The 22,500-nt window shown below is 51.8% G+C and overlaps 1 protein-coding gene across 1 annotated transcript in view; it reads left to right on the plus strand.

The window, feature by feature from the left end:
- LOC134413389 (SCO-spondin-like) overlaps window positions 1-22,500 on the plus strand; it is a 138,493-nt gene that overhangs the window by 50,133 nt on the left and 65,860 nt on the right. Inside the window, exons 42-55 of the mRNA XM_063147571.1 lie at window positions 1,081-1,203; window positions 3,197-3,415; window positions 4,765-4,862; window positions 6,451-6,592; window positions 8,999-9,163; window positions 10,419-10,590; window positions 10,988-11,085; window positions 13,775-13,895; window positions 15,073-15,295; window positions 17,312-17,453; window positions 17,977-18,366; window positions 19,415-19,567; window positions 20,332-20,490; window positions 21,920-22,084. Of these exons, the coding sequence (XP_063003641.1) occupies window positions 1,081-1,203; window positions 3,197-3,415; window positions 4,765-4,862; window positions 6,451-6,592; window positions 8,999-9,163; window positions 10,419-10,590; window positions 10,988-11,085; window positions 13,775-13,895; window positions 15,073-15,295; window positions 17,312-17,453; window positions 17,977-18,366; window positions 19,415-19,567; window positions 20,332-20,490; window positions 21,920-22,084 (2,370 nt within the window). The remainder of the gene's footprint in view (window positions 1-1,080; window positions 1,204-3,196; window positions 3,416-4,764; window positions 4,863-6,450; window positions 6,593-8,998; window positions 9,164-10,418; window positions 10,591-10,987; window positions 11,086-13,774; window positions 13,896-15,072; window positions 15,296-17,311; window positions 17,454-17,976; window positions 18,367-19,414; window positions 19,568-20,331; window positions 20,491-21,919; window positions 22,085-22,500) is intronic.

Genomic DNA, 22,500 nt, shown 5'->3' on the forward strand with positions numbered 1-22,500 from the left:
GTGCGCCAGCTCTTGCACTAGCATGACGTTGCACGTCTCCCATCATATATTTCCCCCGAGGCCCATTTAGCCAGTCATCCCCGGGGGCTTCTAAATCCCTTGAGAACAAGGTGAATTCAGGGTCAGTGAATGCAACAGGCCCAGCAAGCGCAGAAGAGCCAGAAATAATAACGAATGCTGCATCGGGATTCATGCTCTGTCTCCTGAGCCATCTTGTCCCCGGTGAATTTCGTGGTCTCCGCTAGCTGAGCTTATGGCCTCCGTGTCTAGCCCAGGGGGGCAGAACCTCAGGCCAAGGGTGGGTGGGTGGGGATCCAGCCCCAGCCCTCTCTGGGGGTTCCCCAAATGGCCACGCCCCTTTCTCCTGACCCCGCCTCCTTTCCCCAACTACCAATCATGGGGTGTTTCCCCAGCTTTTCTGCAGTTCCCGCCCCCCTGCATTAGCCTATGCGGCAGAGTCTTGCTATTTACTGTTTTACTCTGTACAGCACCATGTACATTGATGGTGCTATATAAATAAATAAATAATAATAATAATAATAATAATAATAATAATAATAGTTTGAAATGCCTCTCGTAGTTACTTGCAGTAAGATAGGGTGACCCTATGGAAAGGCGGACCGGGCTGCTGTATCTTAAACAGTGGTACTGAAAAGGGAATTTCAGCAGGTGTCATTGGTATGCATGCAGCCCCTGGGGAAATTCCCCTCTTCATCACCACAGTTAAAGCTGCAGGAGCCCTGCCCTCTTTTGTATCTGGTCACTCTAGTATAGCTCCTGCAGCTTTAACTGTGGTGATGAAGAGGGAATTTCCCCAGGGGCTGCATGCATACCAATGACACCTGCTGAAATCCCCTTTTCTGTGCAACTGTTAAAGATACAGCAGCCCTGTCCTCCTTTCCATAGGGTCACCCTAAGTAAGAGCTTTAAGCTAAAAGAGGCTGGTGTTTTCGCCTCCCCCCCTTTAGTTTTCCATTTTGGAGAGGTGGGGGGGGAATCTGGCCCTCAGACTACAAGGAATTCAACCTCCCACCCGTACACATCAGATCTAACCTGACTTCCTGTTCCTGCCATATTCAGGTGAGAACCGAACCGCAGTGCCCACTGTGCCAGCAGCCGGACCCCCGGGACCCTCCGTGGCCAGCCCAGCTGCTTTGACCACAGCTGCCCCGCTCAGCACCTTCCCCCTGCCCCCACTCGGAGGTGAGCCTCCACACATCATACTCTGCACCATGGGGCAGGCTAGCCGGTGCCCTCCAGCTGTTTTGGACTGCAACGGCCATCAGAAGGAGCAGCCCCAGTACCAGTCCTACGTGCATCGAAGTTTTCATTTGCAAGTGACCTCTGAATCCACTCAGGCAGGCTAGGGGTCGCAACGGCCCTGCCCTTGGTTAATGGCCCCTTATTCCAGGATGAAGGAGGGGGGTGTCAAGGGCCCCTGATCTCATGCCCCCAACCCCAGAGAATTGTCTTCCAAGAGAGGCCCACTTGAGCCTGAACCTTTTGAAAGGCGCTGAAGGCACTTCTGTTCTAAGAAATGCCAGGTGTCTTTCATAAGCTGCCCAGTTGCAAGATTTTTCTTTTGCAGATTCTGTGGTTTTCTCTACACGAGGCTTTTCTTGTGTGCTCGCGATGGGTCACTCGTGATAGTTTGTGGGTCCTTTACATGGTGTCGTCAATCTCCAGGGCCTCTCTCAAAGTTTATGCTCATTATCATGGCTTTTTTCTTAACAAGGAAAATGTGGCAATTTATTTATTTATTTATTTAGAGTATTTTTTATCCCGCACCTCAGCCAAAAGGCTCTCGGAGCGGCTTACAATGTATCAATAAAGAAGACAGTCCCTACCCTCGGGCTTACATTCTAAAAAAGACATGACACACAAGGAAAAGTGGGTGGGGAGGGAAGAGGGAGAAAATAAAAAGAAATTAAGGAGACTGTTTAGGCTGGTGGGAAGGCCCTCCTCCATCCTCTCATCTCCCAATGGAGGGGCAAACCAACAGCTCCTTCTTCTTCCCCACAGGGTGAAGATGGCAGTTAGCCCTGGGGTGTGTGTGTGTTTCCAACTGAAGCAGGCTCTGATGGCCCCTGCCTGCTCCAGTCTCCCTCGCATCTTCTTCCCCACAGGGCAATAAATTTTAATTGCGCTTCGAAGCACTCCAACGGCTCGTGCAATTGCACAATTTTACTATACCACAGCCCCATCTAGTGGCTGTATAATGAAACATCTAGAACTTGCAGAGGAAGGAAATCCCTAGAAATAAAGCACATGTAAAGAAGCCGATCTCAATCCTGCAAGGATTGTATCTTAAACTTTTATGTTGTAAGCCACTTTGGGATGACTTCTTAGATATAGTCAAGCAGTCTATAAAGTGATCAAATCAATCAATCAATCAATCGGCATAAAAATGAAATCTACTGAACTATTTGCTATGGACAGGATAAAAAACAGCTAAAGTGAAGGGGAGGGAAGTTAGATTAAACCTTAAGAAGAAGATAGATCCTAGTTCTTTGAGCATCTGAGGAATGGACACACCACTTGCAAGAAATCTTCCCTTGGACCAGCAGGTTCCAAGATTCGCATCCCAACCACCTCCTCTTAAGATGAAGCAGCTTTCAGGAAAAGAGACAGCGGGGATGAGCCAAAGCTGTTAATGTCACGAACACATTTGGGCTCCTTCAGATTGTGGGGGGGGGGAATCCCGTTCCCTTACCACGGTTCTGCTTCCTGCTTCTCTCCCACATTTGCAACGAGCTGTAATTACACGAAGTGACCAGCGACCACATGGCTTGTACAGCTCAATGCAGTTGAATGGGACAGCACCCTCTAGTGGGCATTTTATAGTGCAACTTTGCCTGCGCACGGCAGGAAATCCTAACAAATATCGATATATCCCAGAAGAGTTGGGTTTTCTGAGGTTTATTTTTTAGCAGTAAACTAGAAAGTGGAGCAGGGGACGCACAGGAGGCTGACGGCATGGTCAGAGTGGCCTGCAAACATTTATGAGTGGCCAGTCACGAGTGTGCTTTAAAATGCTCATTTGATGAAGCCCCTGGAGCAAATGGGATATTTGGTGGAGTGAAAAAGGGAGAGAAGTTTTCCTCGTAAATGGGGGGCACCTAAAAGATGTAGATCTGATGCCAGAGGCTGGCCTGACACCCCCACACTCACCCACCCCCTTCTGCGCCTGCTGCAGACCTTTGCTACGGCCCCCTGGGCATCGCCTCCTTGCCGGACGCCAGTTTCAGTGCCTCCTCCCAGCAGCCGGAGAACCCAGCGCCCGCCGCTCGCCTCAACCGTCTCCTGCCCAACGCGGATTTACAAGGCTGGGGGCCCCCAGCGGAGGTGTATCCGGAGTTGCTCTCCCGGCCCCCCTTCCTGCAAGTGGATCTGGGGGAGCCCAGAAACCTGACGGGTAGGTGCCCGCTCGGGGGGGGGGGTCTCATTGTGCACTCCGGGTGCGGCAAGAAGTTGGTTTGGGATCTCGTGGTAGAACCCGAGGGGCCTGGCAACAGCCTGGCAAATGTTTCTGACTCCCCGTCCTCCCAATCCTCTTCCGTGGCTGGCCTTGCACAATGCAGCCTGCGACAACCAGGTGCCTTCTAGATGTGTTGGAATACATCCCCCACCATTCTCAGCAGCATGGCCATTATTTATTTATTTATTTATTTTATCACATTTATATACCGCCCCACAGCCGAAGCTCTCTGGGCGGTTTACAACAATTAAAAATGGTAAACATTAAAAGTATACAAAATTTAAAAAACATAAAAAAACGGTATAAAAACAACAGTATCCATGTAAAAACAACAATTCTGGGGTCCATTTAAAACAAACTTAACGTTGTTAAATGCTGTTAAAATGCCTGGGAGAAGAGAAAAGTCTTGACCTGGTGCTGAAAAGAGAACAATGTTGGCGCCAGGCGAGCCTCATCGGGAAGATCATTCCACAGTCGGGGGGCCACCACTGAAAAGGTCCTCTCCCTTGTTGCCATCCTCCGAGCTTCCCTCAAAGTAGGCACTCGGAGGAGGACCTTAGATGTTGAGCGCAGTGTACGGATAGGTTCATGTCGGGAGAGGCGTTCCGTCAGGTATTGTGGTCCCAAGCCATGTAGGGCTTTATAGGTTAAAACCAGCACTTTGAATTGGGCTTGGAAACGTATAGGCAGCCAATGCAAGCAGGCCAGAATTGGTGTTATATGCTCAAACCTCCCTGCACCAGCTATCAATCTGGCCGCCGCATTTTGTACAAGCTGCAGCTTCTGGACCGTCTTCAAAGGCTGCCCCATGTAGAGGGCATTGCAGTAATCTAATTTGGAGGTTACCAGAGTATGGACAACTGAAGCTAGGTTATCCCTGTTTAGCATCTGCCCAGAGTTTCTTGCTTGGCTCCTTCTTCGCTGAATGGCAAGAAACTCAAGGCAGCCTTTACACTTGACTCCCAGGTGTTATTTGGCCTACAGGATGCGTCTGTGGTGGTGGTGGTCATCTGGTGCCCCGCCCAAAAGGAGTGCCCCAGCCCTGCTTTAAAGGGCCAGTGGCAGCGCGAGCAAATGGGACTGTGTGCTGGCGGCTTCACCCCCCATCACACCTGCTCACAAAAATGGCAAATCCGTGGGGACACAGAACTCCCAACTCTTCCTTGGGCTTTGGCTGCCTCTGGGGGTTCTGGGCTGGCAGGCCTCCGCGCTATGGCGGGGCGTTGCAGGTCAGGAGTTCTCTCCCCTGAGCCAACTGCTCGAGGTCTTGTTGTGTCTCTCTTCAGGGGTGGTGGTTCAAGGGGCCGGATCCTCCGACGCCTACGTGACCAGCTTCTTCCTGCAGTTCAGCCTGGACGGCGTGGCGTGGCACGACTACCGCGAGGTCCCTTCCACGGGCGCTGCACTTGTGCCAAAGGTGCCAGGCCCATGTTGTTGCTGTTGTTAATTCCATTTTTCTGCCACCCCATAACTAACCGAAGCTCTCTGGGCAGCTTACAACAATTCATAAAAATACAAAATACAGCATAATAAAAATAGTAAAAAAAAGAAAAAGAAAAAAATTAATATCATGTAAACCGCTAAAAGCCATCTAAATAAACAATGTTTTTTTTCCTTAGTAGACCTGTTCTAAAAATAGCAGGCATAGATGCCTCATCATATACCATTTAAATACCTGGGTGTAGAGGGCAAACCTTACCTGGAGCTGAAAAGAGGACCGTGTCCACGAGGGAACATTGTCTCAAGGGGATGTGAGTGGGTGGGGGCTGCAGAGGGAGACAGAAGCCCCCCTGGGGAGGGTGGCCCTGCCCTGCCCTGCCTCTGGTGCGCCTGTGGCTGTGACTGCAGGTCCTGAGGATGCAAATGCCTGGGAGAAGAGAAAAGTCTTGACCTGGCGCTGAGAAGATAACAATGTTGGTGCCAGGCGAGCCTCATCGGGGAGATCATTCCATAACTGGGGGGCCACCACCGAAAAGGCCCTCTCCCTTGTTGCCATCCTCCGAGCTTCCCTCGGAGTAGGCACTCGGAGGAGGACCTTAGATGTTGAGCGCAATGTACGGGTAGGTTCATGTCAGGAGAGGCGGTCCATCAGGTATTGTGGTGTAAGGCTTTATAGGTTAAAACCAGCACCTTGAATTGGGCTCAGAAATGTACAGGCAGCCAATGCAAGTGGGCCAGAATCAGTGTTATATGCTCGAACCTTCTGGTTCCAGTTATCAATCTGGCCGCTGCATTTTGCACAAGCTGCAGCTTCTGAGCCATCTTCAAAGGCTGCCCCATGTAGAGCGCATTGCAGTAATCTAATCTGGACCTCTAATGGCATTAGAGCTGGGTGGGTGGGTTGAGGAACCAGCCTTCAGCCTAATTTCATGGAGCCCCCCTGTCCTGCAGTCCTTATTCCATCCTGCCCATAGAAACGAGAGGGCATGCGCACATGCACACCCACGCACCCCTCTGGGATAAAGCAGCTTCGAACATTCTCAAATTGAAGGATATGGAATCCTGCGCTAAAAACTCAGAATTTCCTGCCACAAAACCAGACTAGGCATAAATTGTGACACGGGGGTGGTGGAATTTGCTACCCTGTGCCTGTTTGCATTCTCTTCCCCTCCTTATTGTTTTACTATGATTTTATTAGATTGTAACCCTATGCGGCAGAGTCTTGCTATTTACTGTTTTACTCTGTACAGCACCATGTACATTGATGGTGCTATATAAATAAATAAATAAATAAATAATAATAATAATAATAATAATAACAGTTTGTGTGGGGAGACGTTTCTTACTCTTTGTTTTGGCTGAACCTGGCATTGATTGGTCGAGGTGTGATGGCTGGGGGGGAGAGGGGGCAGGACTTCTGAGGCCATTGGAACGGGCGGCCTCCGTGTGAACACACAGGCCTGGCGCAGGCCACGGTCTCTTGCATGCGTCCCCTCAGGTGACAGGTCTCCTTCTCCTTCCCCTCCTTCCAGCTCTTCCAGGGGAATTCCGATGACTCCGCTCCTGTGGTCCGAACCTTCCAGCGCATGGTCCACGCCCAGCACGTCCGCATCCTGCCTCGCGACTTCCACAATGGGATCTTCTTGCGTGTGGAAATGCTGGGCTGTGGGAAAGGTGGGACGTGGCTGGGCTTGGGGTGTGTCACTCTGGTGGGGGGCCGGGAAGGGGCCGGGCGTTGGGAGCCAAGCCAAGACACTTTTCTGCCTGAGGTAGAGAACGTCCTGCCCCCACTTCCATGTACTGAAGGGCAAGAAGGTGCACGCACACACATTCCATGTACCGAAGTCAGCTGGATTGGCAGTCAAAACTGGTGTCAGAACAGCGTCCTCCCTCCATCTCACCTGAAGGCACAGGCCAGCTGAGTTGGCCCAGGGCAAGGCACACACAGCTGTGTCCTTCACTGTCCTGCAGCTGCTCCCCACAGCCCCAGCATCAGCTGCCTGAGATGGTGGACTCACTCTGCCTCATGGTAGGGCCGGCTCTGGAGCCAGGGGTTCATGAATGTGATACGGCTGTCAGGCTCTACTGGACCCAAAGGTGCATTGCAGGAGAGCTCATTAATGGAGCGCTTCAATTTGGGGGAGGTGTGTGTCTGTGTAGGGCAGAAAGTATTCAAAGCAGTGGTGTATTTCATAGTATCATAGAATAGCAGAGTTGGAAGGGGCCTACAAGGCCATCGAGTCCAACCCCCTGCTCAATGCAGGAATCCACCCTAAAGCATCCCTCTCTGATGGTTGTCCAGCTGCCTCTTGAAGGCCTCTAGTTTGGGAGAGCCCGCAACCTCACTAGGTCACTGTTTCCATTGTCGTACTGCTCTAACAGTCAGGACGTTTTTCCTGATGTCCAGCTGGAATCTGGCTTCCTGTAACTTGAGCCCATTATTCTGTGTCCTGCACTCTGGGAGGATCGAGAAGAGATCCTGGCCCTCCTCTGTGGGACAACCTTTTAAGTCTTTGAAGAGCGCTATCATGTCTCCCCTCCATCTTCTCTTCTCCAGGCTAAACAGGCCCAGTTCTTCCAGTCTCTCTTCTGAGCCTCTCTCTCAGTCTCACAGTGGGGTGGCCCACTATGGCCAACAGAATGGAGGCCGGAGGAGCTGAACCCTCGGACTGATCCAGCAAGGCTCCTCTCAAGAACCTGAGAAGAGCTGTGCTGAATCAGACCCAAAGCCCACCTGGTCCAGCATTCTGTTCCCCCACTGGCCAACCAGCTGCCCCAATGGGAAGCCCACAAGCAGGACATGAGTGCGACAGCACCCTCCCGCCCATGTTCCCCATCAACTGGTGCACAGAGCCATCCCACCTCTAATACTGGAGGTCGCATGTGGCCATCAGGACCTGTAGCCGTTGAACCCTTGGCCTCCATGACTATCTCTAGTCCTTTATTTTAAAGCCACCCTAACTTGTGGCCACCACTACACCTTGTGGTAGTGAGTTCCATAGTTTAATGATGCGCTGTGCTTGGAAGCAGCCTTCCTACATCCATCCGGATGGAGCCAAGGTCTTCCCGTGGCCCTTCTGTGTCCTTTCTCTTTGTATGTCCCTGGCTGCCATTTAAGCGCCATCGCTCTGAGGGGCCCCCCAGGACTGGCTCCAGATATAATGCATTTGCGGCACCCTGGTAAGACTGGCTCCAAGACTCACTAAGGGAAGGAGCATTTGGCTAGAGTCGGGGCCAGTTTGTCGCTAGCAGGGGAGAAACGAGGGTGACCATATTTTGGAAACCAAAAAGGAGGACAACATGGTCGCCCCCAAGGGGGCGTGTCCAGTACCAAGGGGGCGTGCCCACCCGAACATAGCCTTGGTCACATGTCTGATTTTACAGCACACATTTAAGACAAATCTGTTCTACATAACATCTTAATGTTAAAATTACTGAAATAAAGAACAAGTGAGAGATTCAATGTATCTGAAATTAACTTCGCTCACTCCTACTTTTGTAGGTTTTGCTGTACTTTGAAGCTTTTGCTATATTCTGTGTGTTACATTCTCCCCTTCCCTCAAATATCTCTTCTGACTGTATTTTCACTCATTGCAAGCTGCTGTTGTTGTTAACAGGGTTTGCTACTGGCCCCAGATCTGTTTCAAATTTGGTATGGCTAAAGCTCTACCTAAATCCTATCATGGTACAAAGTTTCATCTCTTTATATGTAAAAATGACAATTTTAAAAATAATTTTAAAACCTCAATTTTTAAAAAAATCCTAAAAAATCAATGGATGAACGGATCTGTTTCAAATTTGGTATGACTAAAGCCCTTCCTAAGAGCTACCGTTGTGGCAAGTTTCATGTCTTTATCTTTAAAAATGACGGAGTTATAAGCATTTTTGTTAATTCCCATTAGAGCTGCTCTTCGGGAAAAAATATATCCGGATTTCCCCTCCCCCTCCCGGATTTGCCATCAAAAACCCGGGCAAATCCGGGCAAATCTGGTCATATGGTCACCCTAGAAACCCCCCTCGTGGCTGACCCACGGGCTTCTCTCTTTTTTTACCTCTCAACCCCCCTCCGCCCTCCCTCAGTGACCCCAGAGCTACCTGGAATGCCAACTGCTCCCCCAGGTTGGAGGCCTTGCTGGACCGGTGAGTTCCAGTGCCAAAACGGGCGCTGTGTCCCAGCTGGGCCCGGCGGTGCCATCTGCGACGGATTCAACGACTGCGGGGACTTCTCCGACGAGCTGCGCTGTGGTGAGTGGCCCGGCGGGGGGACATGAAATGGTGGTGGGGCCAGGAGTCCTGCCCTTCCAACCAGGAAGGCTGGTAAAACAGGAAGTGTGGGTTCAGTGTGACAGTATGGTGTAACGGTTAGAGTGTAGGATAGGACCAGTGAGACCCAGGTTCTAATCCCCATTCAGCCATGAAGCTCACTAGGTGACCTGGGGCCAGTCAGTATCTCTCAGCCTAGCCCACCTCACAAGGTTGTTGTTAGGATAAAATGGCGGGAGAACAATGTAAACCATCCTGAACTCCTTCAATTAAAAGCAAGACATAAATGTAATAATTGATAGACATTTGCAAGTATGTGGAGCCCAAGTATACATGAAATATTTGGGGACCACAACTTCCCCATTCCTCATCTAAACACAAAGATAGTGTTATTATTTTTGCCTCAGAACAACTGAGGCAAATTTATACCAATGGATGGATGATTTATGTTATTTATTTATTTATTGCATTAATATCCCGCCTTTTTCCCTACAAGGACCCCAAGGCAGTGTATATAATCCTCCTCCTCTGCTCCATTTCTATCCTCACAACAACAAACCTGTGAGGTAGGCTGGGCTGAGTGTTAGTGACTGGCCCAAAGTCACCCAGTGAGCTTCCATGGCCGAGTGGAGACTAGAACCCAGATCTCCCGACTCCCAGTCTGACACTGGCTCTGATGTGGGACATGTAGCTCTCTAGGTTGTGTTGAACTTCAACTCCCATCAGCCTTAGCCAGCATTGCCAATGATGAAGGATGATGGGAGTTGTAAGCTTGAGCGGCTTACAATCAGTGAGACAGGACCGTCCAAACCAACACAATTATGTTCTAAAAGGACACAAGTGCAAAGAATAAAAGGATACGGGAGGGAAAAACAGATCCAGCAGCAACCGGAGGGCCAGATGTTTGCATCCCTGAATTAATTAGTTAAAACTCGTGCGATCCACTGGCCAAGTTATTTTTAGAGGGAGTGACATTCCTCTAGGTCCTGCTGGACCTAGAAGAAAGAACGGATGGCCCCCAAACGCTCCCGCTATCCATGCAGCTGCAGGGCATAGGGCAGGGGCAGCAGTTGCAGTGCAGAAGGGCTGCCTACTGACAGCTTTTCGCAGCCTTCCTCTGGTGGGGCGGCCCCACTGGGCTGCCCTCCCCCCTGTGAGTTAGCCAGAACCTCCGTGGGCCGAATGTGGCCAGCCCACGGCGTCTTGCCCAGGTCTCTGCTCTGTGTCCCCTCGGCAGGAGTTGCCCCTTCGCCGGAGCCCTCCGCCCCGGGGGGATGCCCGCCCGGCCAGTTCCGCTGTGCTCTATCCAGTCTCTGCATCGAGGCGCCCCGGAGATGCGACGGGGTCACCGACTGCCCCCAGGCCACCGATGAGATCGGCTGTGTGCCTGCAAGCAAAGCGCCCGTCAGGTAACGTGTAGTCGGAGGAGGAAGTGGCTCCGTTATCACGCAAACCCTCTCAGAGGACCAAGCTGCGGAGTTCTGCCTTTGGTGGGCAGCATCTGTATGGGCTTGCCTTCCTTGTCCGTGAGGACTAGAGCCTTGTTTTTTAAACATGAGGTTCTTAGGAAGCCCAGGTGTGTAACAGGGTCCGATCTTGGGGTGCTATGTCAGTGAATGGGACTCAGAGCCTTGGCAAGCAATCTTCTACGGCTTTTCTCTACCACATATCGGTTTATTTTGCCCCAGCATGCTAAAAGTGTAGCAGGGAAGCCCCCGCCCCAGGTCCAGAGACGTGAGCTACACTTGTTTGCTCGAGGGAGACCCTCCCCTCCTTCCTCCCTCCCTCCCTCATGCTCACTTCTAGGGCCTTTGTGAACCCCGCTAACAGAACTCCTCGCAATGTTTCTTGCAGCCCCTGGACCTCGGAGAAGCCTGCGTTGGGACCTTCGGTGCCCCACCCTAGTCAGGCAAGATGATCACCACGGACCGTCGCTGGGCGAGGAGGGGCCTGGCGGTGGGAGGGCGCAAAGTGGTTGGACCGGGATTGGAATGCTGGACTGGGGTTGGAACGCTGGGTTCAAATCCCCCCTCAGCTGGGAAGCTCCCTGGGAAACAAGGCTGGGGTCAAGGGTGGGGGTGGTCGGCACCGGCCGATGGGCCGCACCATTGCAGGGGCCCATGGACAAAGGGCCCTGGACTTGTTCTTCCTCTAGCATTGCAGCCGGCTTATTCACCTCCCCGTTGCTGTGGTCCAGACAATGGAGCCAAGCAAGCAAATGGTAGCAAGAGCAGCTGGTGACAATGGTGGTGGTGAGGAGGTAGACTCGCTGAGGGAAGAGGGGGCCCGTAGAATCATAGAATCGCAGAGTTGGAAGGGGCCTACAAGGCTATCGAGTCCAACCCCCTGCTCAATGCAGGAATCCACCCTAAAGCATCCCTGACAGAGGGTTGTCCAGCTGCCTCTTGAAGGCCTCTAGTGAGGGAGAGCCCACCACCTCCCTAGGTCACTGGTTCCATTGTCGTACTGCTCTAACAGTCAGGAAGTTTTTCCTGATGTCCAGCCGGAATCTGGCTTCCTTTAACTAGACCCCGTTATTCCGTGTCCTGCAATCTGGGAGGATCGAGAAGAGATCCTGGCCCTCCTCTGTGTGACAACCTTTTAAATATTTGAAGAGTGCTCTCATGTCTCCCCTCCATCTTCTCTTCTCCAGGCTAAACCTGCCCAGTTCTTTCAGTCTCTCTTCATAGGGCTTTGTTTTCAGACCCCTGATCATCCTGGTTGCCACTGAGGAGGTCTTGCCCAAGGACCCCCCAAAACATGCAGGCGGCACTGCTGGTGACCCCTGGCCATTCTCTCTCTCTCTCTCTCTCTCTCTCTCTCTCTCTCTCTCTCTCTCTCAGTCTAATTTTCCTCCCAGAGTGATTTTTTAAGGACAAAATGCTTTGGCACTGCGAACTCCTTAAAAGAGAGTAGGAATATATATGTCATAACTAAATAGCACATATAAACCTCTGAGTAGACATGGCAATGCAGTGGTGGGAGGGAGGGGCCAAATGCTGCCATGTGCTGGGAACCCGAAAGTCATCCAATGATGCCCACTGGCCTAGGTCCAATGAGATCAGCCTTCCCCAACCTGGTGCCCTCCAGATGTTTTGGACTGCAGCTCCCATCATTCCCAGCCAGCATGGCCATCTCAGACTGTGTTTCAGATCTTTAAAAATCACCAATCAGGGTTTGATTTTCTGCTGTGGGCATTGTTTTCATACAATCATAGAATGGTAGAGCTCGAAGGGGCCTACAAGGCCATCGAGTCCAACCCCCTGCTCATTGCAGGAATCCACTTTAAAGCATCCCTGACATGTGGTTGTCCAGCAGCTACATTTATTTGCGGCTACTTTTATTTTACCTGTCCAGCTTATCCTCTTGTGTGGGCTTTAATTGATTTGATGTTTAGGTTTTAAGTGCTTTATGGTTTTAAATTTGCTAAAGCGTCCAGAGGACTATTTTGAGTGTGTGATAAATAAACATTTAAATGTAAATAAATAACTTAATAAATAAAATATGTCTCTCTCTTTCTCCATCCATCCAGGTGTTCCCGTTTCCCGAGGGCTTCACTCCCACCCCGCCAGGTAGAGTCAACCTTTCCTCATAGCACTCAACCACCCAGGGACTTCACCCAACTATGGTGACCAACCGTCAGGATTTCTCCGGATTTGTCTGGGGTTTTGTAATAATAATAATAATAATAATAATAATAATAATAATAATAATAATAATTTTTATTTCTTACCCGCCTCTCCCTTTGGATCGAGGTGGGGAACAACATTAGAACAGGAATCAATACATCTTAAAAATTCTTGATTTTACATTGATCTGGATAGGCCTGCCGGAAAAGGCTAGAACTTCAAAAGTTCTACCCTGGATGTCAGCTGGGATTTTCTGTAATGTTCTATCATGTTCTGGAATGACACTCTTTCCCCTTTAGGGCAGCCATTAGTGTGTCGGGTGGGGGGTGGGGATGATGGGCTTTCTGGAGGCACTTCATCCCCCCTGACTGCTCCAATTGGGTCCTTAAAGGGGAAAGCGTGTCATTCTCGGACATTATAGAAAGGGCCCCGGTTGGAGCAGAGGAGGGGAAAGCAGGTCATTTAAGGCTGCAATTGGAGCAATGGTGGGTGGGAATGACATGCTTTCCCCTCCTCCGCTCCAATCGGGCCTTTAAGGTGGGTGGGTGGGTGGGGGGAATGATGAGCTCCTCTCCAAGGAGGTGCCCCGTTATGGTCCCAGTTGCCCCCTGTGACTCAGCGGTTGAACTGGTGCACTGTGGTGACCGAGAGCGAGTCAGGATGTGTGTGGATCAAATCCCACCACGGCCACTAACTCACCCAATGGCCTTGGTCATGCCTCTTCCTCCCACCTACAATATGGGGGAGGTGGTAAAACCGGCCTGCTTTGCAGGGCCGTTGTAGCAATTACTAGGATAACATATATGAAGTGCTTTCCTCTAGGAATACTGAAGCTTTTTATGTCCCTGCAGAAGTGTTTGTTCCCAGAAGCCTTAGCAGGAGACAGCTCTGCAGTCTATGGGGATATGGAGGCAGAGCAACGTTCACCCCCTAACTATTTGGAATTGCGCACTCTCTCACCCAGGTCCCTGCAGCGAGCCCCTGGGCCTGGAAGATGGGCGCGTTGGCTACCAGCAGCTGAGTTCTTCCTCCTACCAGGACAGAAATCCCCCAGATGCTGGGCGGCTCAATATCGTGCCCAACATGTAAGCCATGGGGGCGCGGTAGGCCTTGGGGATGGGTCCCGCCTCCACTCCATGAGCAAAGGGGTAGATGGGGGTGCTGAGAACAATGGGGGTGGCCTCTCCCACCACCTCCCTCCAGCCAGAGGCAGGGGGCAGGGAGGGAGGGTAAAGGGTTACATTTCAGAAGCAGCAAAGAGGAGGGCAGGTGAATCGGGGGGCGGAGGAGGCACAGGTGTGTATGTGAACGGGGAGGATGTTGGGAAATGTCTTCAGGGAGCCAAGAGCATTGATCACCTTGTTCTCAGTGGCACTGAGGGTTGTGAAGCTGCCACAGACCCTGAGTCCAACGGGGGCAAAGGCAAAAGGACCGAGCAAAAATATCCCAAATACCAGCATCTTTGAGCTTCAAGCTCTGTCTGCCAGTAATAAGCTGTAGGGGAGCTATTTCATCCTTTTAGAATGGGGGTGGGAGTGAGGGAAATTACACAAAAGCTGGGAAATCTCCCACCCTTCTTATTTTGGATGGCTTTAAAAGGGAGCTGGATAAAACCCTGAAGGAGAAGGCTAGCAGGGGCTACTAGCCCTGAGAGCTATGTTTTAGCTCCAGTATCAAAAGGCAGTGAGCCCACGTACACCAGTCACTGGGGAACACGGGTGGGAGGGGGTGCTGTTGCACTCATTGTAGGTTTCCTGTGGGCAGCTGGCTGGCCCCTGTGTGAGCAGAATGCAAGGCTAGATGGACCCTTGGCCTGATCCAGCATCTGGGCTCTTCTGGCGTTCTTATGTTCTCACAGGGAAGGGGGGAACCCTAGAGGGCCTATTTGGCCTACAGGCCTGAGGTCTGCATCCCTGGGCTACCTGACTGGCCGTGGCTCTTCCAAGCCTCCGGCAGGGCTCGTGACCTATTTTCTGGCCATGTAGGTGCACTTGATGGCCAAGTGCTGAAAGAGGCCCCCAAAAGCCAGAGATCTTGAACTGCTTTCAGCCCATGGGGCCACATGCCGGGTGGGGCTGAAGGCAAAAAGGACTGAGCCAAACCCAGCATGGATGCACCCCTCTCCCATGCAGCGCTTCTTCTGGTGCATGGAGAGCTCCTGGGGCAGCTCTTGCCTACTCTCCGCGCCCCGACATGCGACAGCTGGTGGGCGCATAGAACAAACCTTGATGCTTCTCCCCCCCTCCCTCCCTCCTTCCCCAGACAGAACATGGAGCCTGGGTGGAGCCCGCGCCAGTCCGACCCCAGCCCTTACTTCCAAGTGGACTTCCTCCAGCCCACCTTCATCACTGCCGTCATCACCCAAGGTGGTGGCAGTTCGCGGGGCTACGTCTCCCGATACCGCCTGGTCTACAGCAATGATGGGGTCCGCTTTCAGAATTATACCAGGGCCGACAACGGCCTGGCAATGGCCCTGCCACCCCAGGTACAGTAGCTGCCCGCTTCCTTCCCTTCCTCTCCTGTGGAGGGTTCTGTGCCCCAAGTCACCACTTTCCATTTCCTCCCTGCAAAATGTTCTGTACTATGGTGACCAACTATCAGGATTTCCCCGGATTTGTCGGGTTTTGGTTCTTTCCTGAGTGTCAGGGGGGATTTTCTGTAATTTCTATCATCATGGAATCCTAGAATCCTAGAATAGCAGAGTTGGAAGGGGCCTCTAAGGCCATCGAGTCCAACCCCTTGCTCAATGCAGGAATCCACCCTAAAGCATCCCTGACAGATGGTTGTCTAGCTGCCTCATGATCATAGAATCATAGAATAGCAGAGTTGGAAGGGGCCTACAAGGCCATCGAGTCCAACCCCCTGCTCAATGCAGGGATCCACCCTAAAGCATCCCTGGCAGAGGTCTGTCCAGCTGCCTCTTGAAGGCCTCTAGGGTGGGAGAGCCCACAACCTCCCTAGGTCACTGGTTCCATTGTCGTACTACTGTAACAGTCAGGAAGTTTTTCCTGATGTCCAGCTGGAATCTGGCTTCCTGTGAATGACACTGTTTCCCCCTGAAGGCCGCCATTAGCATGGCGGGTGGGGAATGATGCGCTTTCTGGCGATGTGTCATTCCCCCCCCCCCCCCACTGCTCCAATTGGGGCCTTAAAGAAGAAAGCATGTATTTCCTGAACATTATAGGAAAAGGCTGTATGGAGCTGTAAGATGGGTGGGTGGAATGACGCGCTTTCCCCTTTAAGGTTGCCATTAGTGCTTTCCAGAGGCACGTCATTCCCCTTCACTGGTCTGATTGAGGTCTTAAAGGGAAAAGTGTGTCATTCCCTGACATTATAGAAAAGGTTCTGATGGAGCAGTGGGGGGATGGGGACGGATGACAACATGCTTTCCGGGACTTCCAGAAAGCACATCATTTCCCCCTGTCATGCTAATGGCAGCCGCCATTAGAGTGGTGGGGATAATGACGTGCTTTCCGGGGGTTCCAGAAAGCACAATCCCCACCCCACCCAGGTGTCCTTTTTTGGATTTCCCAAAAATGGTCACCCTATGAATCTGTACCTTCTGCCCCAAAGAAATCAGAGTGATTCAGTGGATGCACACACACACACACACACACACACACACACACACACTCACACACTCACACACACACACACTCACACACACACACTCACACACACACTCACACACACTCACACACTCACTCACACACTCACTCACACACACTCACACACACTCACACACACACTCACACACACTCACTCACACACACACACATACTCACACACACACACACTCACACACAATGGCCTTTACTTTGTTTCTGGATTTTCAAATCAATGGTGTGGGCCTCAGTGGTGTAGTGGAACTCGCAGGCTTGGAGCACTGGGACTTTTTGATCAGCAGGGACTCTAACATCATCCCCCTGCCCAGTGACTTCCCTGTTCTCTTGGGTCTTCGCTGCAATCCTCACAGTAGCTGTTGGGGGACATGAATTTTCCCCAGACACAATATATAATTCCTTGTTCTAATGCAAAGTATTGGGGGGCACTTTGACCCTGAATGGGCAATTGGGGCCCACTAGCTTCATGAAAAGAGCCCCTTCTGATGGCGATGCAAACTCCTAGAACAGGTTTGTTGATATGGATCGACACCCGGCTGCCTGCATTTTGGGGGGGTGCAGCCATGGGGACTGTTGTGAGGAGTGCCTGCGCTTGAGAATTTACCACTACACCACTGGTGCTCCTCCCAAGGTTATGGGGGGAGAATGGACCTAATTGTGTCTTTCCCCACATGCAAAATTCAGAGAGCTGCGTCCCACCCTCGTCAATGTCCACCCCCCTGCCCCCCACATGCACTTTTATATCTGTGTTTAAGGGACTTTCCACGCACTGTTCTTCCACTGGGAAGGGAACCACAGGGACACAGGCTGTCCGAGCTGCCATCTTGCCGTTTGCCACCTCTGCTTCAACATCTCATGCTCCCTCTCGCCTCTCCCAGGTCTTGGAAGGCAATTCCGACAGCTCCACTCCAGTACGGCAGGAGCTGAGCCCAGCCATCTTGGCCCGTGTGCTGCGCCTTGTGCCCACCGAGTATCACGGGCGCATTTCCTTGCGCATGGAGGCGTTTGGCTGCTCCTGGAGTGAGTCGGGGGCCAGGCTGTGCTCGAGGGGGAACTGGGAACCTGTCGGACACACAAGTTCTCCGATGGATAGCCGGCCCACCTTCTAGGATGTGGGCCCTGTCCATTGCTCCTCTCCTCATCCCTGCCAGGGGTGGGCAAGGGGTGTTCCACTGGAGGGAGGGGAGGGTTGAGGCTGTGGCAGGGTCAGCCCTCTCAGAGAGCAGCGGCGGTGCTTCGCTCGCCTGTGTTTGTGGGGAAAGCTGGGGTCTCCCTGCCATCTCATATGTCCATAGAATAATAGAATAGCAGAGTTGGAAGGGGCCTACAAGGCCATCTAGTCCAACCCCCTGCTCAAGGCAGGAATCCACCCTAAAGCATCCCTGACAGGTGGTTGTCCAGCTGCCTCTTGAAGGCCTCTAGTGTGGGAGAGCCCACAACCTCCCTAGGTAACTGGTTCCATTGTCGTACTGCTCTAACAGTCAGGAAGTTTTTCCTGATGTCCATTTTCCTGATGTGACCGCTTGTTTCCAATTCAACGCAGAGAGGGAGCCCGGGGTGCGTGTGGCGACCTCCACTGCCACCACCCAAGTGCCAGGGACAGCCGGCACTGAAGTCCCACACACGTGGGCAGCGTCTCGTCCATGGACGGTCACTGGAACACGGGAGTCCTGGTACTCTGGTGTAACCACCATGAAGCCAGGGGCAACGCCAGCTGCTGCGACTGGCGTTCCGGGAGTGCCTTCCAGCATCAAGCCTTCCAAGCAGCCCCGAGAAACAGGTGCTGTCCCCACGGGCTTGTCCCCGGGGACTCCTGGCTTCTTCTGGCCCACCACTCAGCAGCTGGCTCCTGCCGTGCCAAGCGTTACGAGGGGAATCGTTCGTACCCTCCCATACCAGCCTGGAACGCCGGGCTTGAGACCCACGCTCTCAGGTAAGCTGGGGTATCAGCCCTGAAGGACATCAAAGGGGTGCTGAGTGCTGCCAGGTGCGGGGGCAAGGAAAAGGTGTGCCCTGCACAGGGCATCTGGTGCCCGGCTTCTCACTGGCAGTGGTCCGATCCATTGCCAAGTCTTTGGGGATTAGACTGGTTCCATGGCCCCATGCAAATGAGGCCCCATAGCAAGGGGGAAAGTGAGCACTGAAGATGGGGTGTGGGGGGCCAACAGGGCGGAGAGAAAGGGAGGTCCCGGTAGGAACAGTGGAGAAGATCCAGCATTGCTAACAGGAGGCTGAGGGCTGACATGAGGTGGAAGGGTTTTGATAGGCTTTCCTGGGAGGAGGGGGCAGTGAGAGCTTCGGAATTCTTGCCAAAAAGAAGCTCCTGATATCTGGGCGGGCAGATGTGGATGGAGGCTGTGCGGAGGGCTGTTCCCTCCTGTTATGGGTCCTGCAAGGCTGCCCCATAAGGCCACTGTGGCTGAATGGGAGGGTCAGCCCAGACCTCCCAGGTCCAAAGAGGAGGGGCCACACAGAAGTGTGGGTCTCAGGTAGACTAGCAGGGCTTAGAACAGGGCACGGGGGGATGTGATATGGCCTATGAAGCAGATATAGCCTATGAAGCATTCCCCTCTGGCCTGCGGAGGTTCCCCCACCCATGGCCTGCCCTCCTCCACAGGAGAGAAAGCTCCAAACCAGAGACAGCATCAGCGATGCCCCTTTCTGCGCTGCCAGCCTCCCTAGTGAGATGGCGTATGAAGGAGGCGCCCAACTTGGCCAGGGCACAGTGAACACTCTCAGCACAGAGAAAGGCAAACAGGTTGGGGGACAGAGGATGCCAGGGAGGGGCTCAGAGGGAGCCCCCCCGCGCCCGCTGGCATATTCTGGCCGCTGAAGTGGTCTAGGAGAGGGGTGCAATCCAGGACCCCCCAGACCCAAAACAGTTCAACATCCCTGGCTTAGAAATCCCCTCTGTTCAGCCAACCATTGCGCAGCTCCGCATACCCCACGCGCATAATGCGCCTGTCGTGTTCCTCCAACAGGGCCCAGCCGCACCCCCAGCGCCGGCTTGCCCCGGATCCTTTGCACTCAGGGGCAGTTTGCGTGCGAGGCGTTCGGCTGCGTGGAGGCTGCCTTTGTCTGCGACGGCCAGGAGGACTGCATGGATGGCTCCGATGAGATGCACTGTGGTGAGTGTGGTCGTGTTTCTCAGAACACTCCTGCTTTCGATGGGAGGCAAATGACGAGGCCTGCTAAGGAATCCACAAAGCTTTTATTCAGCAACAATCATCTCTTCTACCTGAAGAGAGTCGAAACTCTTGGAAACGTCCCTCTAGGTAAAACTATGCAAACTAAGCAAGGCAATTGTCCGTTCAAGAAGAATAAGAAGCCACTTCCCAAATGCCCGTTAACTTCAGAGCGCCTGGTGCGGAGGCAGGTTCTGGCGTAACCTAACTGACTTTCTCACACCTTCCTTCCGCTCCGTGCATTTGAGCTTCCGGCAGACCCTAGCATCAGCTAGCTTGTTGGGATGCTCACCTCCAGAAGAAACCTCACTTCCCACCGAGTGTGTAGGATTTGTCCTTGAGGAGCTAAGCTCTGGAGGGGGCTGACTCCCAGCTGGGGAATCGCCCGTGAGAGCTTCCTCCCCCACTGGTACAGGCTGGCTGGTGTCTGGCGCCACCTCCTCTAGGTCCGAATCTGATTCTGATTGATTACCTGAAACACCTTCTCCCAAAACAGGGGCAGTAGGGTAAGACATGGCAGGTGTGTTCTTCTGGGCCACGGCAAATTCTAACAAATGTAGAAAAACTCCTTCCGATTTCACTGTTACCCAGATCTGAAACCCAGCCGGGCCACTGAGAGGACTTGGCTCTCGCCCCCGTGGCCCTTGGTGTCCCACCACGTCTGGGACTGACCATCCTGTTCCTCGTTTTCCTTTTTGCAGGGGGCCCCACAGCTCCTACCTCACCCACTGTGACCCCTTTGCCTCCCCTGGGCCCTCCCAGCGCCTGCTCCACCAAGCAGTTCTCCTGCGGCAGCGGGGAGTGTCTGGCGCTGGAGCGGCGCTGTGACCTCCGCCACGATTGCCAGGATGGATCCGACGAGGCCAACTGTGGTAGGTTGCGTGGCAGGAGGGAGGGAAGGAGGGGGCAATTGCCTCCCCACCCCATGCGATTCAGTAAGATACGTGCTCTTGCTGGTTTCATTGCTGGCTTTTATTGTTTACAATTGCTAGTTTATTGTGTTTAGGTTTTTATCGCTTTTAACATTTTAACTTTTTTGCCCTGACATTTTTAAAATAAATAAATAAAATCCAATGCTCAGCAAAAGGGATGTGGCTGAATTTGGCCCTGATGAAAGGGCCCGACTTCAGATCAATGGCCTTTTCTGTGGTGGCCCCCAAATTGCCTTCCCTAGAGAGGTCTGCCTGGCACTGGGCAAAGACCTATTTGTTTTCTCAGGCCTTTTAAAAAGATGTTTAGCTGCTGCTTCTTTTTATTTTTAATGCTATATTTACTACTGCATTTTAGAATAGTCTTTTTCCATGTTTTAGCTGCTTGGATATTTCTCTCTTCTTTTAAAATCATTTAAAATTATTGTTTCTGCTTTTAAAAATATTTTTAATGGGTTTTTATCATTGGTTTTAATGTAATTATTTTTATTATGTTTGTTGCCCTGAGAGCTTTGGCTATAGGGCAATTCATAATTTGAGATGATTATGATGATGATAGGAAAAGGTCACAATTATTCCATTAGTCACATCAGTCACCGGCATCACATCAAAAAACTATACAGAAAACCTTCAGAAACTGGGCCTACCAAAATACATCCACACCAACATCCAGAAAGCAGTCATACTTAAAACATGCTCACCAGTCAGGAAATCTCTGAATCAGTAAAATCAGCTTAACTTGGCAAAGTCTGTCATGTCCATCTAGAAAAACTGCCGTGAACAAGAAAGAGATAATATAATATAATATAATATAATATAATATAATATAATCAATAACAACATGTTCAATAGTCTAGAAATTCCTGAATCAGTAAAAGATGTCAGGAAAAACTTCCTGACTGTTAGAGCAGTACGACAATGGAATCAGTGACCTAGGGAGGTTGTGGGCTCTCCCACACTAGAGGCCTTCAAGAGGCAGCTGGACAACCCTCTGTCAGGGATGCTTTAGGGTGGATTCCTGCATTGAGCAGGGGGTTGGACTAGATGGCCTTGTAGGCCCCTTCCAACTCTGCTATTCTATCTGTGATTCTGTCTATCTATGACTTGGCAAAGCCCATAATGTCAGTCTAGAATAACTGCCACTATCGAGAGAGAAAAGAGAACCGTAATCATAATCATTAAAAATAATAATCATAATCATAATTCCTGCATTAAGCAGGGGGTTGGACTTGATGGCCTTATAGGCCCCTTCCAACTCTACAATTCCATAACCAGGTGGAGTGTTTCCCCGTGGGTGACCGGCCGTTTCTTCTCTGGTCTTTGGCCCAGGGTCATATTCTTCCCTAACCTCAGCACGTTCCTTCCCTGCCAGTGGACTGCATCTTGTCCCCTTGGAGTACCTGGAGCGAGTGCAGCCGATCCTGCGGGCTGGGTGTGACCTTCCGGCGCCGTGACTTGCTCCGCAATGCCCTTCCAGGGGGACAGTGTGACCGCGATGAATTCGACAGCCGCTCTTGCTTCCTTCGGGCCTGCCCAGGTAGACACGTCTTCCCACCTCCCTGGAGTCAGCGGGTCCCCAGTGGGCCTCGTGCAAAAAGACCGCAGGCCTCTTTCTAAGATTTCCAAATGTTAGAAACGCAATTTGAAATGAAGATTTCTTGGACAAAATGGTGAAAGTTAACACTCTGTTTTATTAATACAAACTTGCAAGTCTGGGTGTCTAAGCAAGGTAGGCACACCCACAAGCTGGTGCAAAGCCATGTTATCCCCTAAGCCCGGCCGAAGTGGTCCTGCCCCTGTTTCTCCATTGGTCAGAGACTCCGGGGTTTACAGCCTATCCTGGTACGCCTAGTAACTCCTCCCCTGTTTACCTCTCTACCTTCCTCATTTGATATTCCACCCACTCCTGTTTACCTGCTCTCATATTAAGCCTTAATTTCTTATAATCAAGCC

The sequence above is a fragment of the Elgaria multicarinata genome, chromosome 1 (assembly GCF_023053635.1).
Source record: "Elgaria multicarinata webbii isolate HBS135686 ecotype San Diego chromosome 1, rElgMul1.1.pri, whole genome shotgun sequence".
NCBI lineage: Eukaryota > Metazoa > Chordata > Lepidosauria > Squamata > Anguidae > Elgaria > Elgaria multicarinata.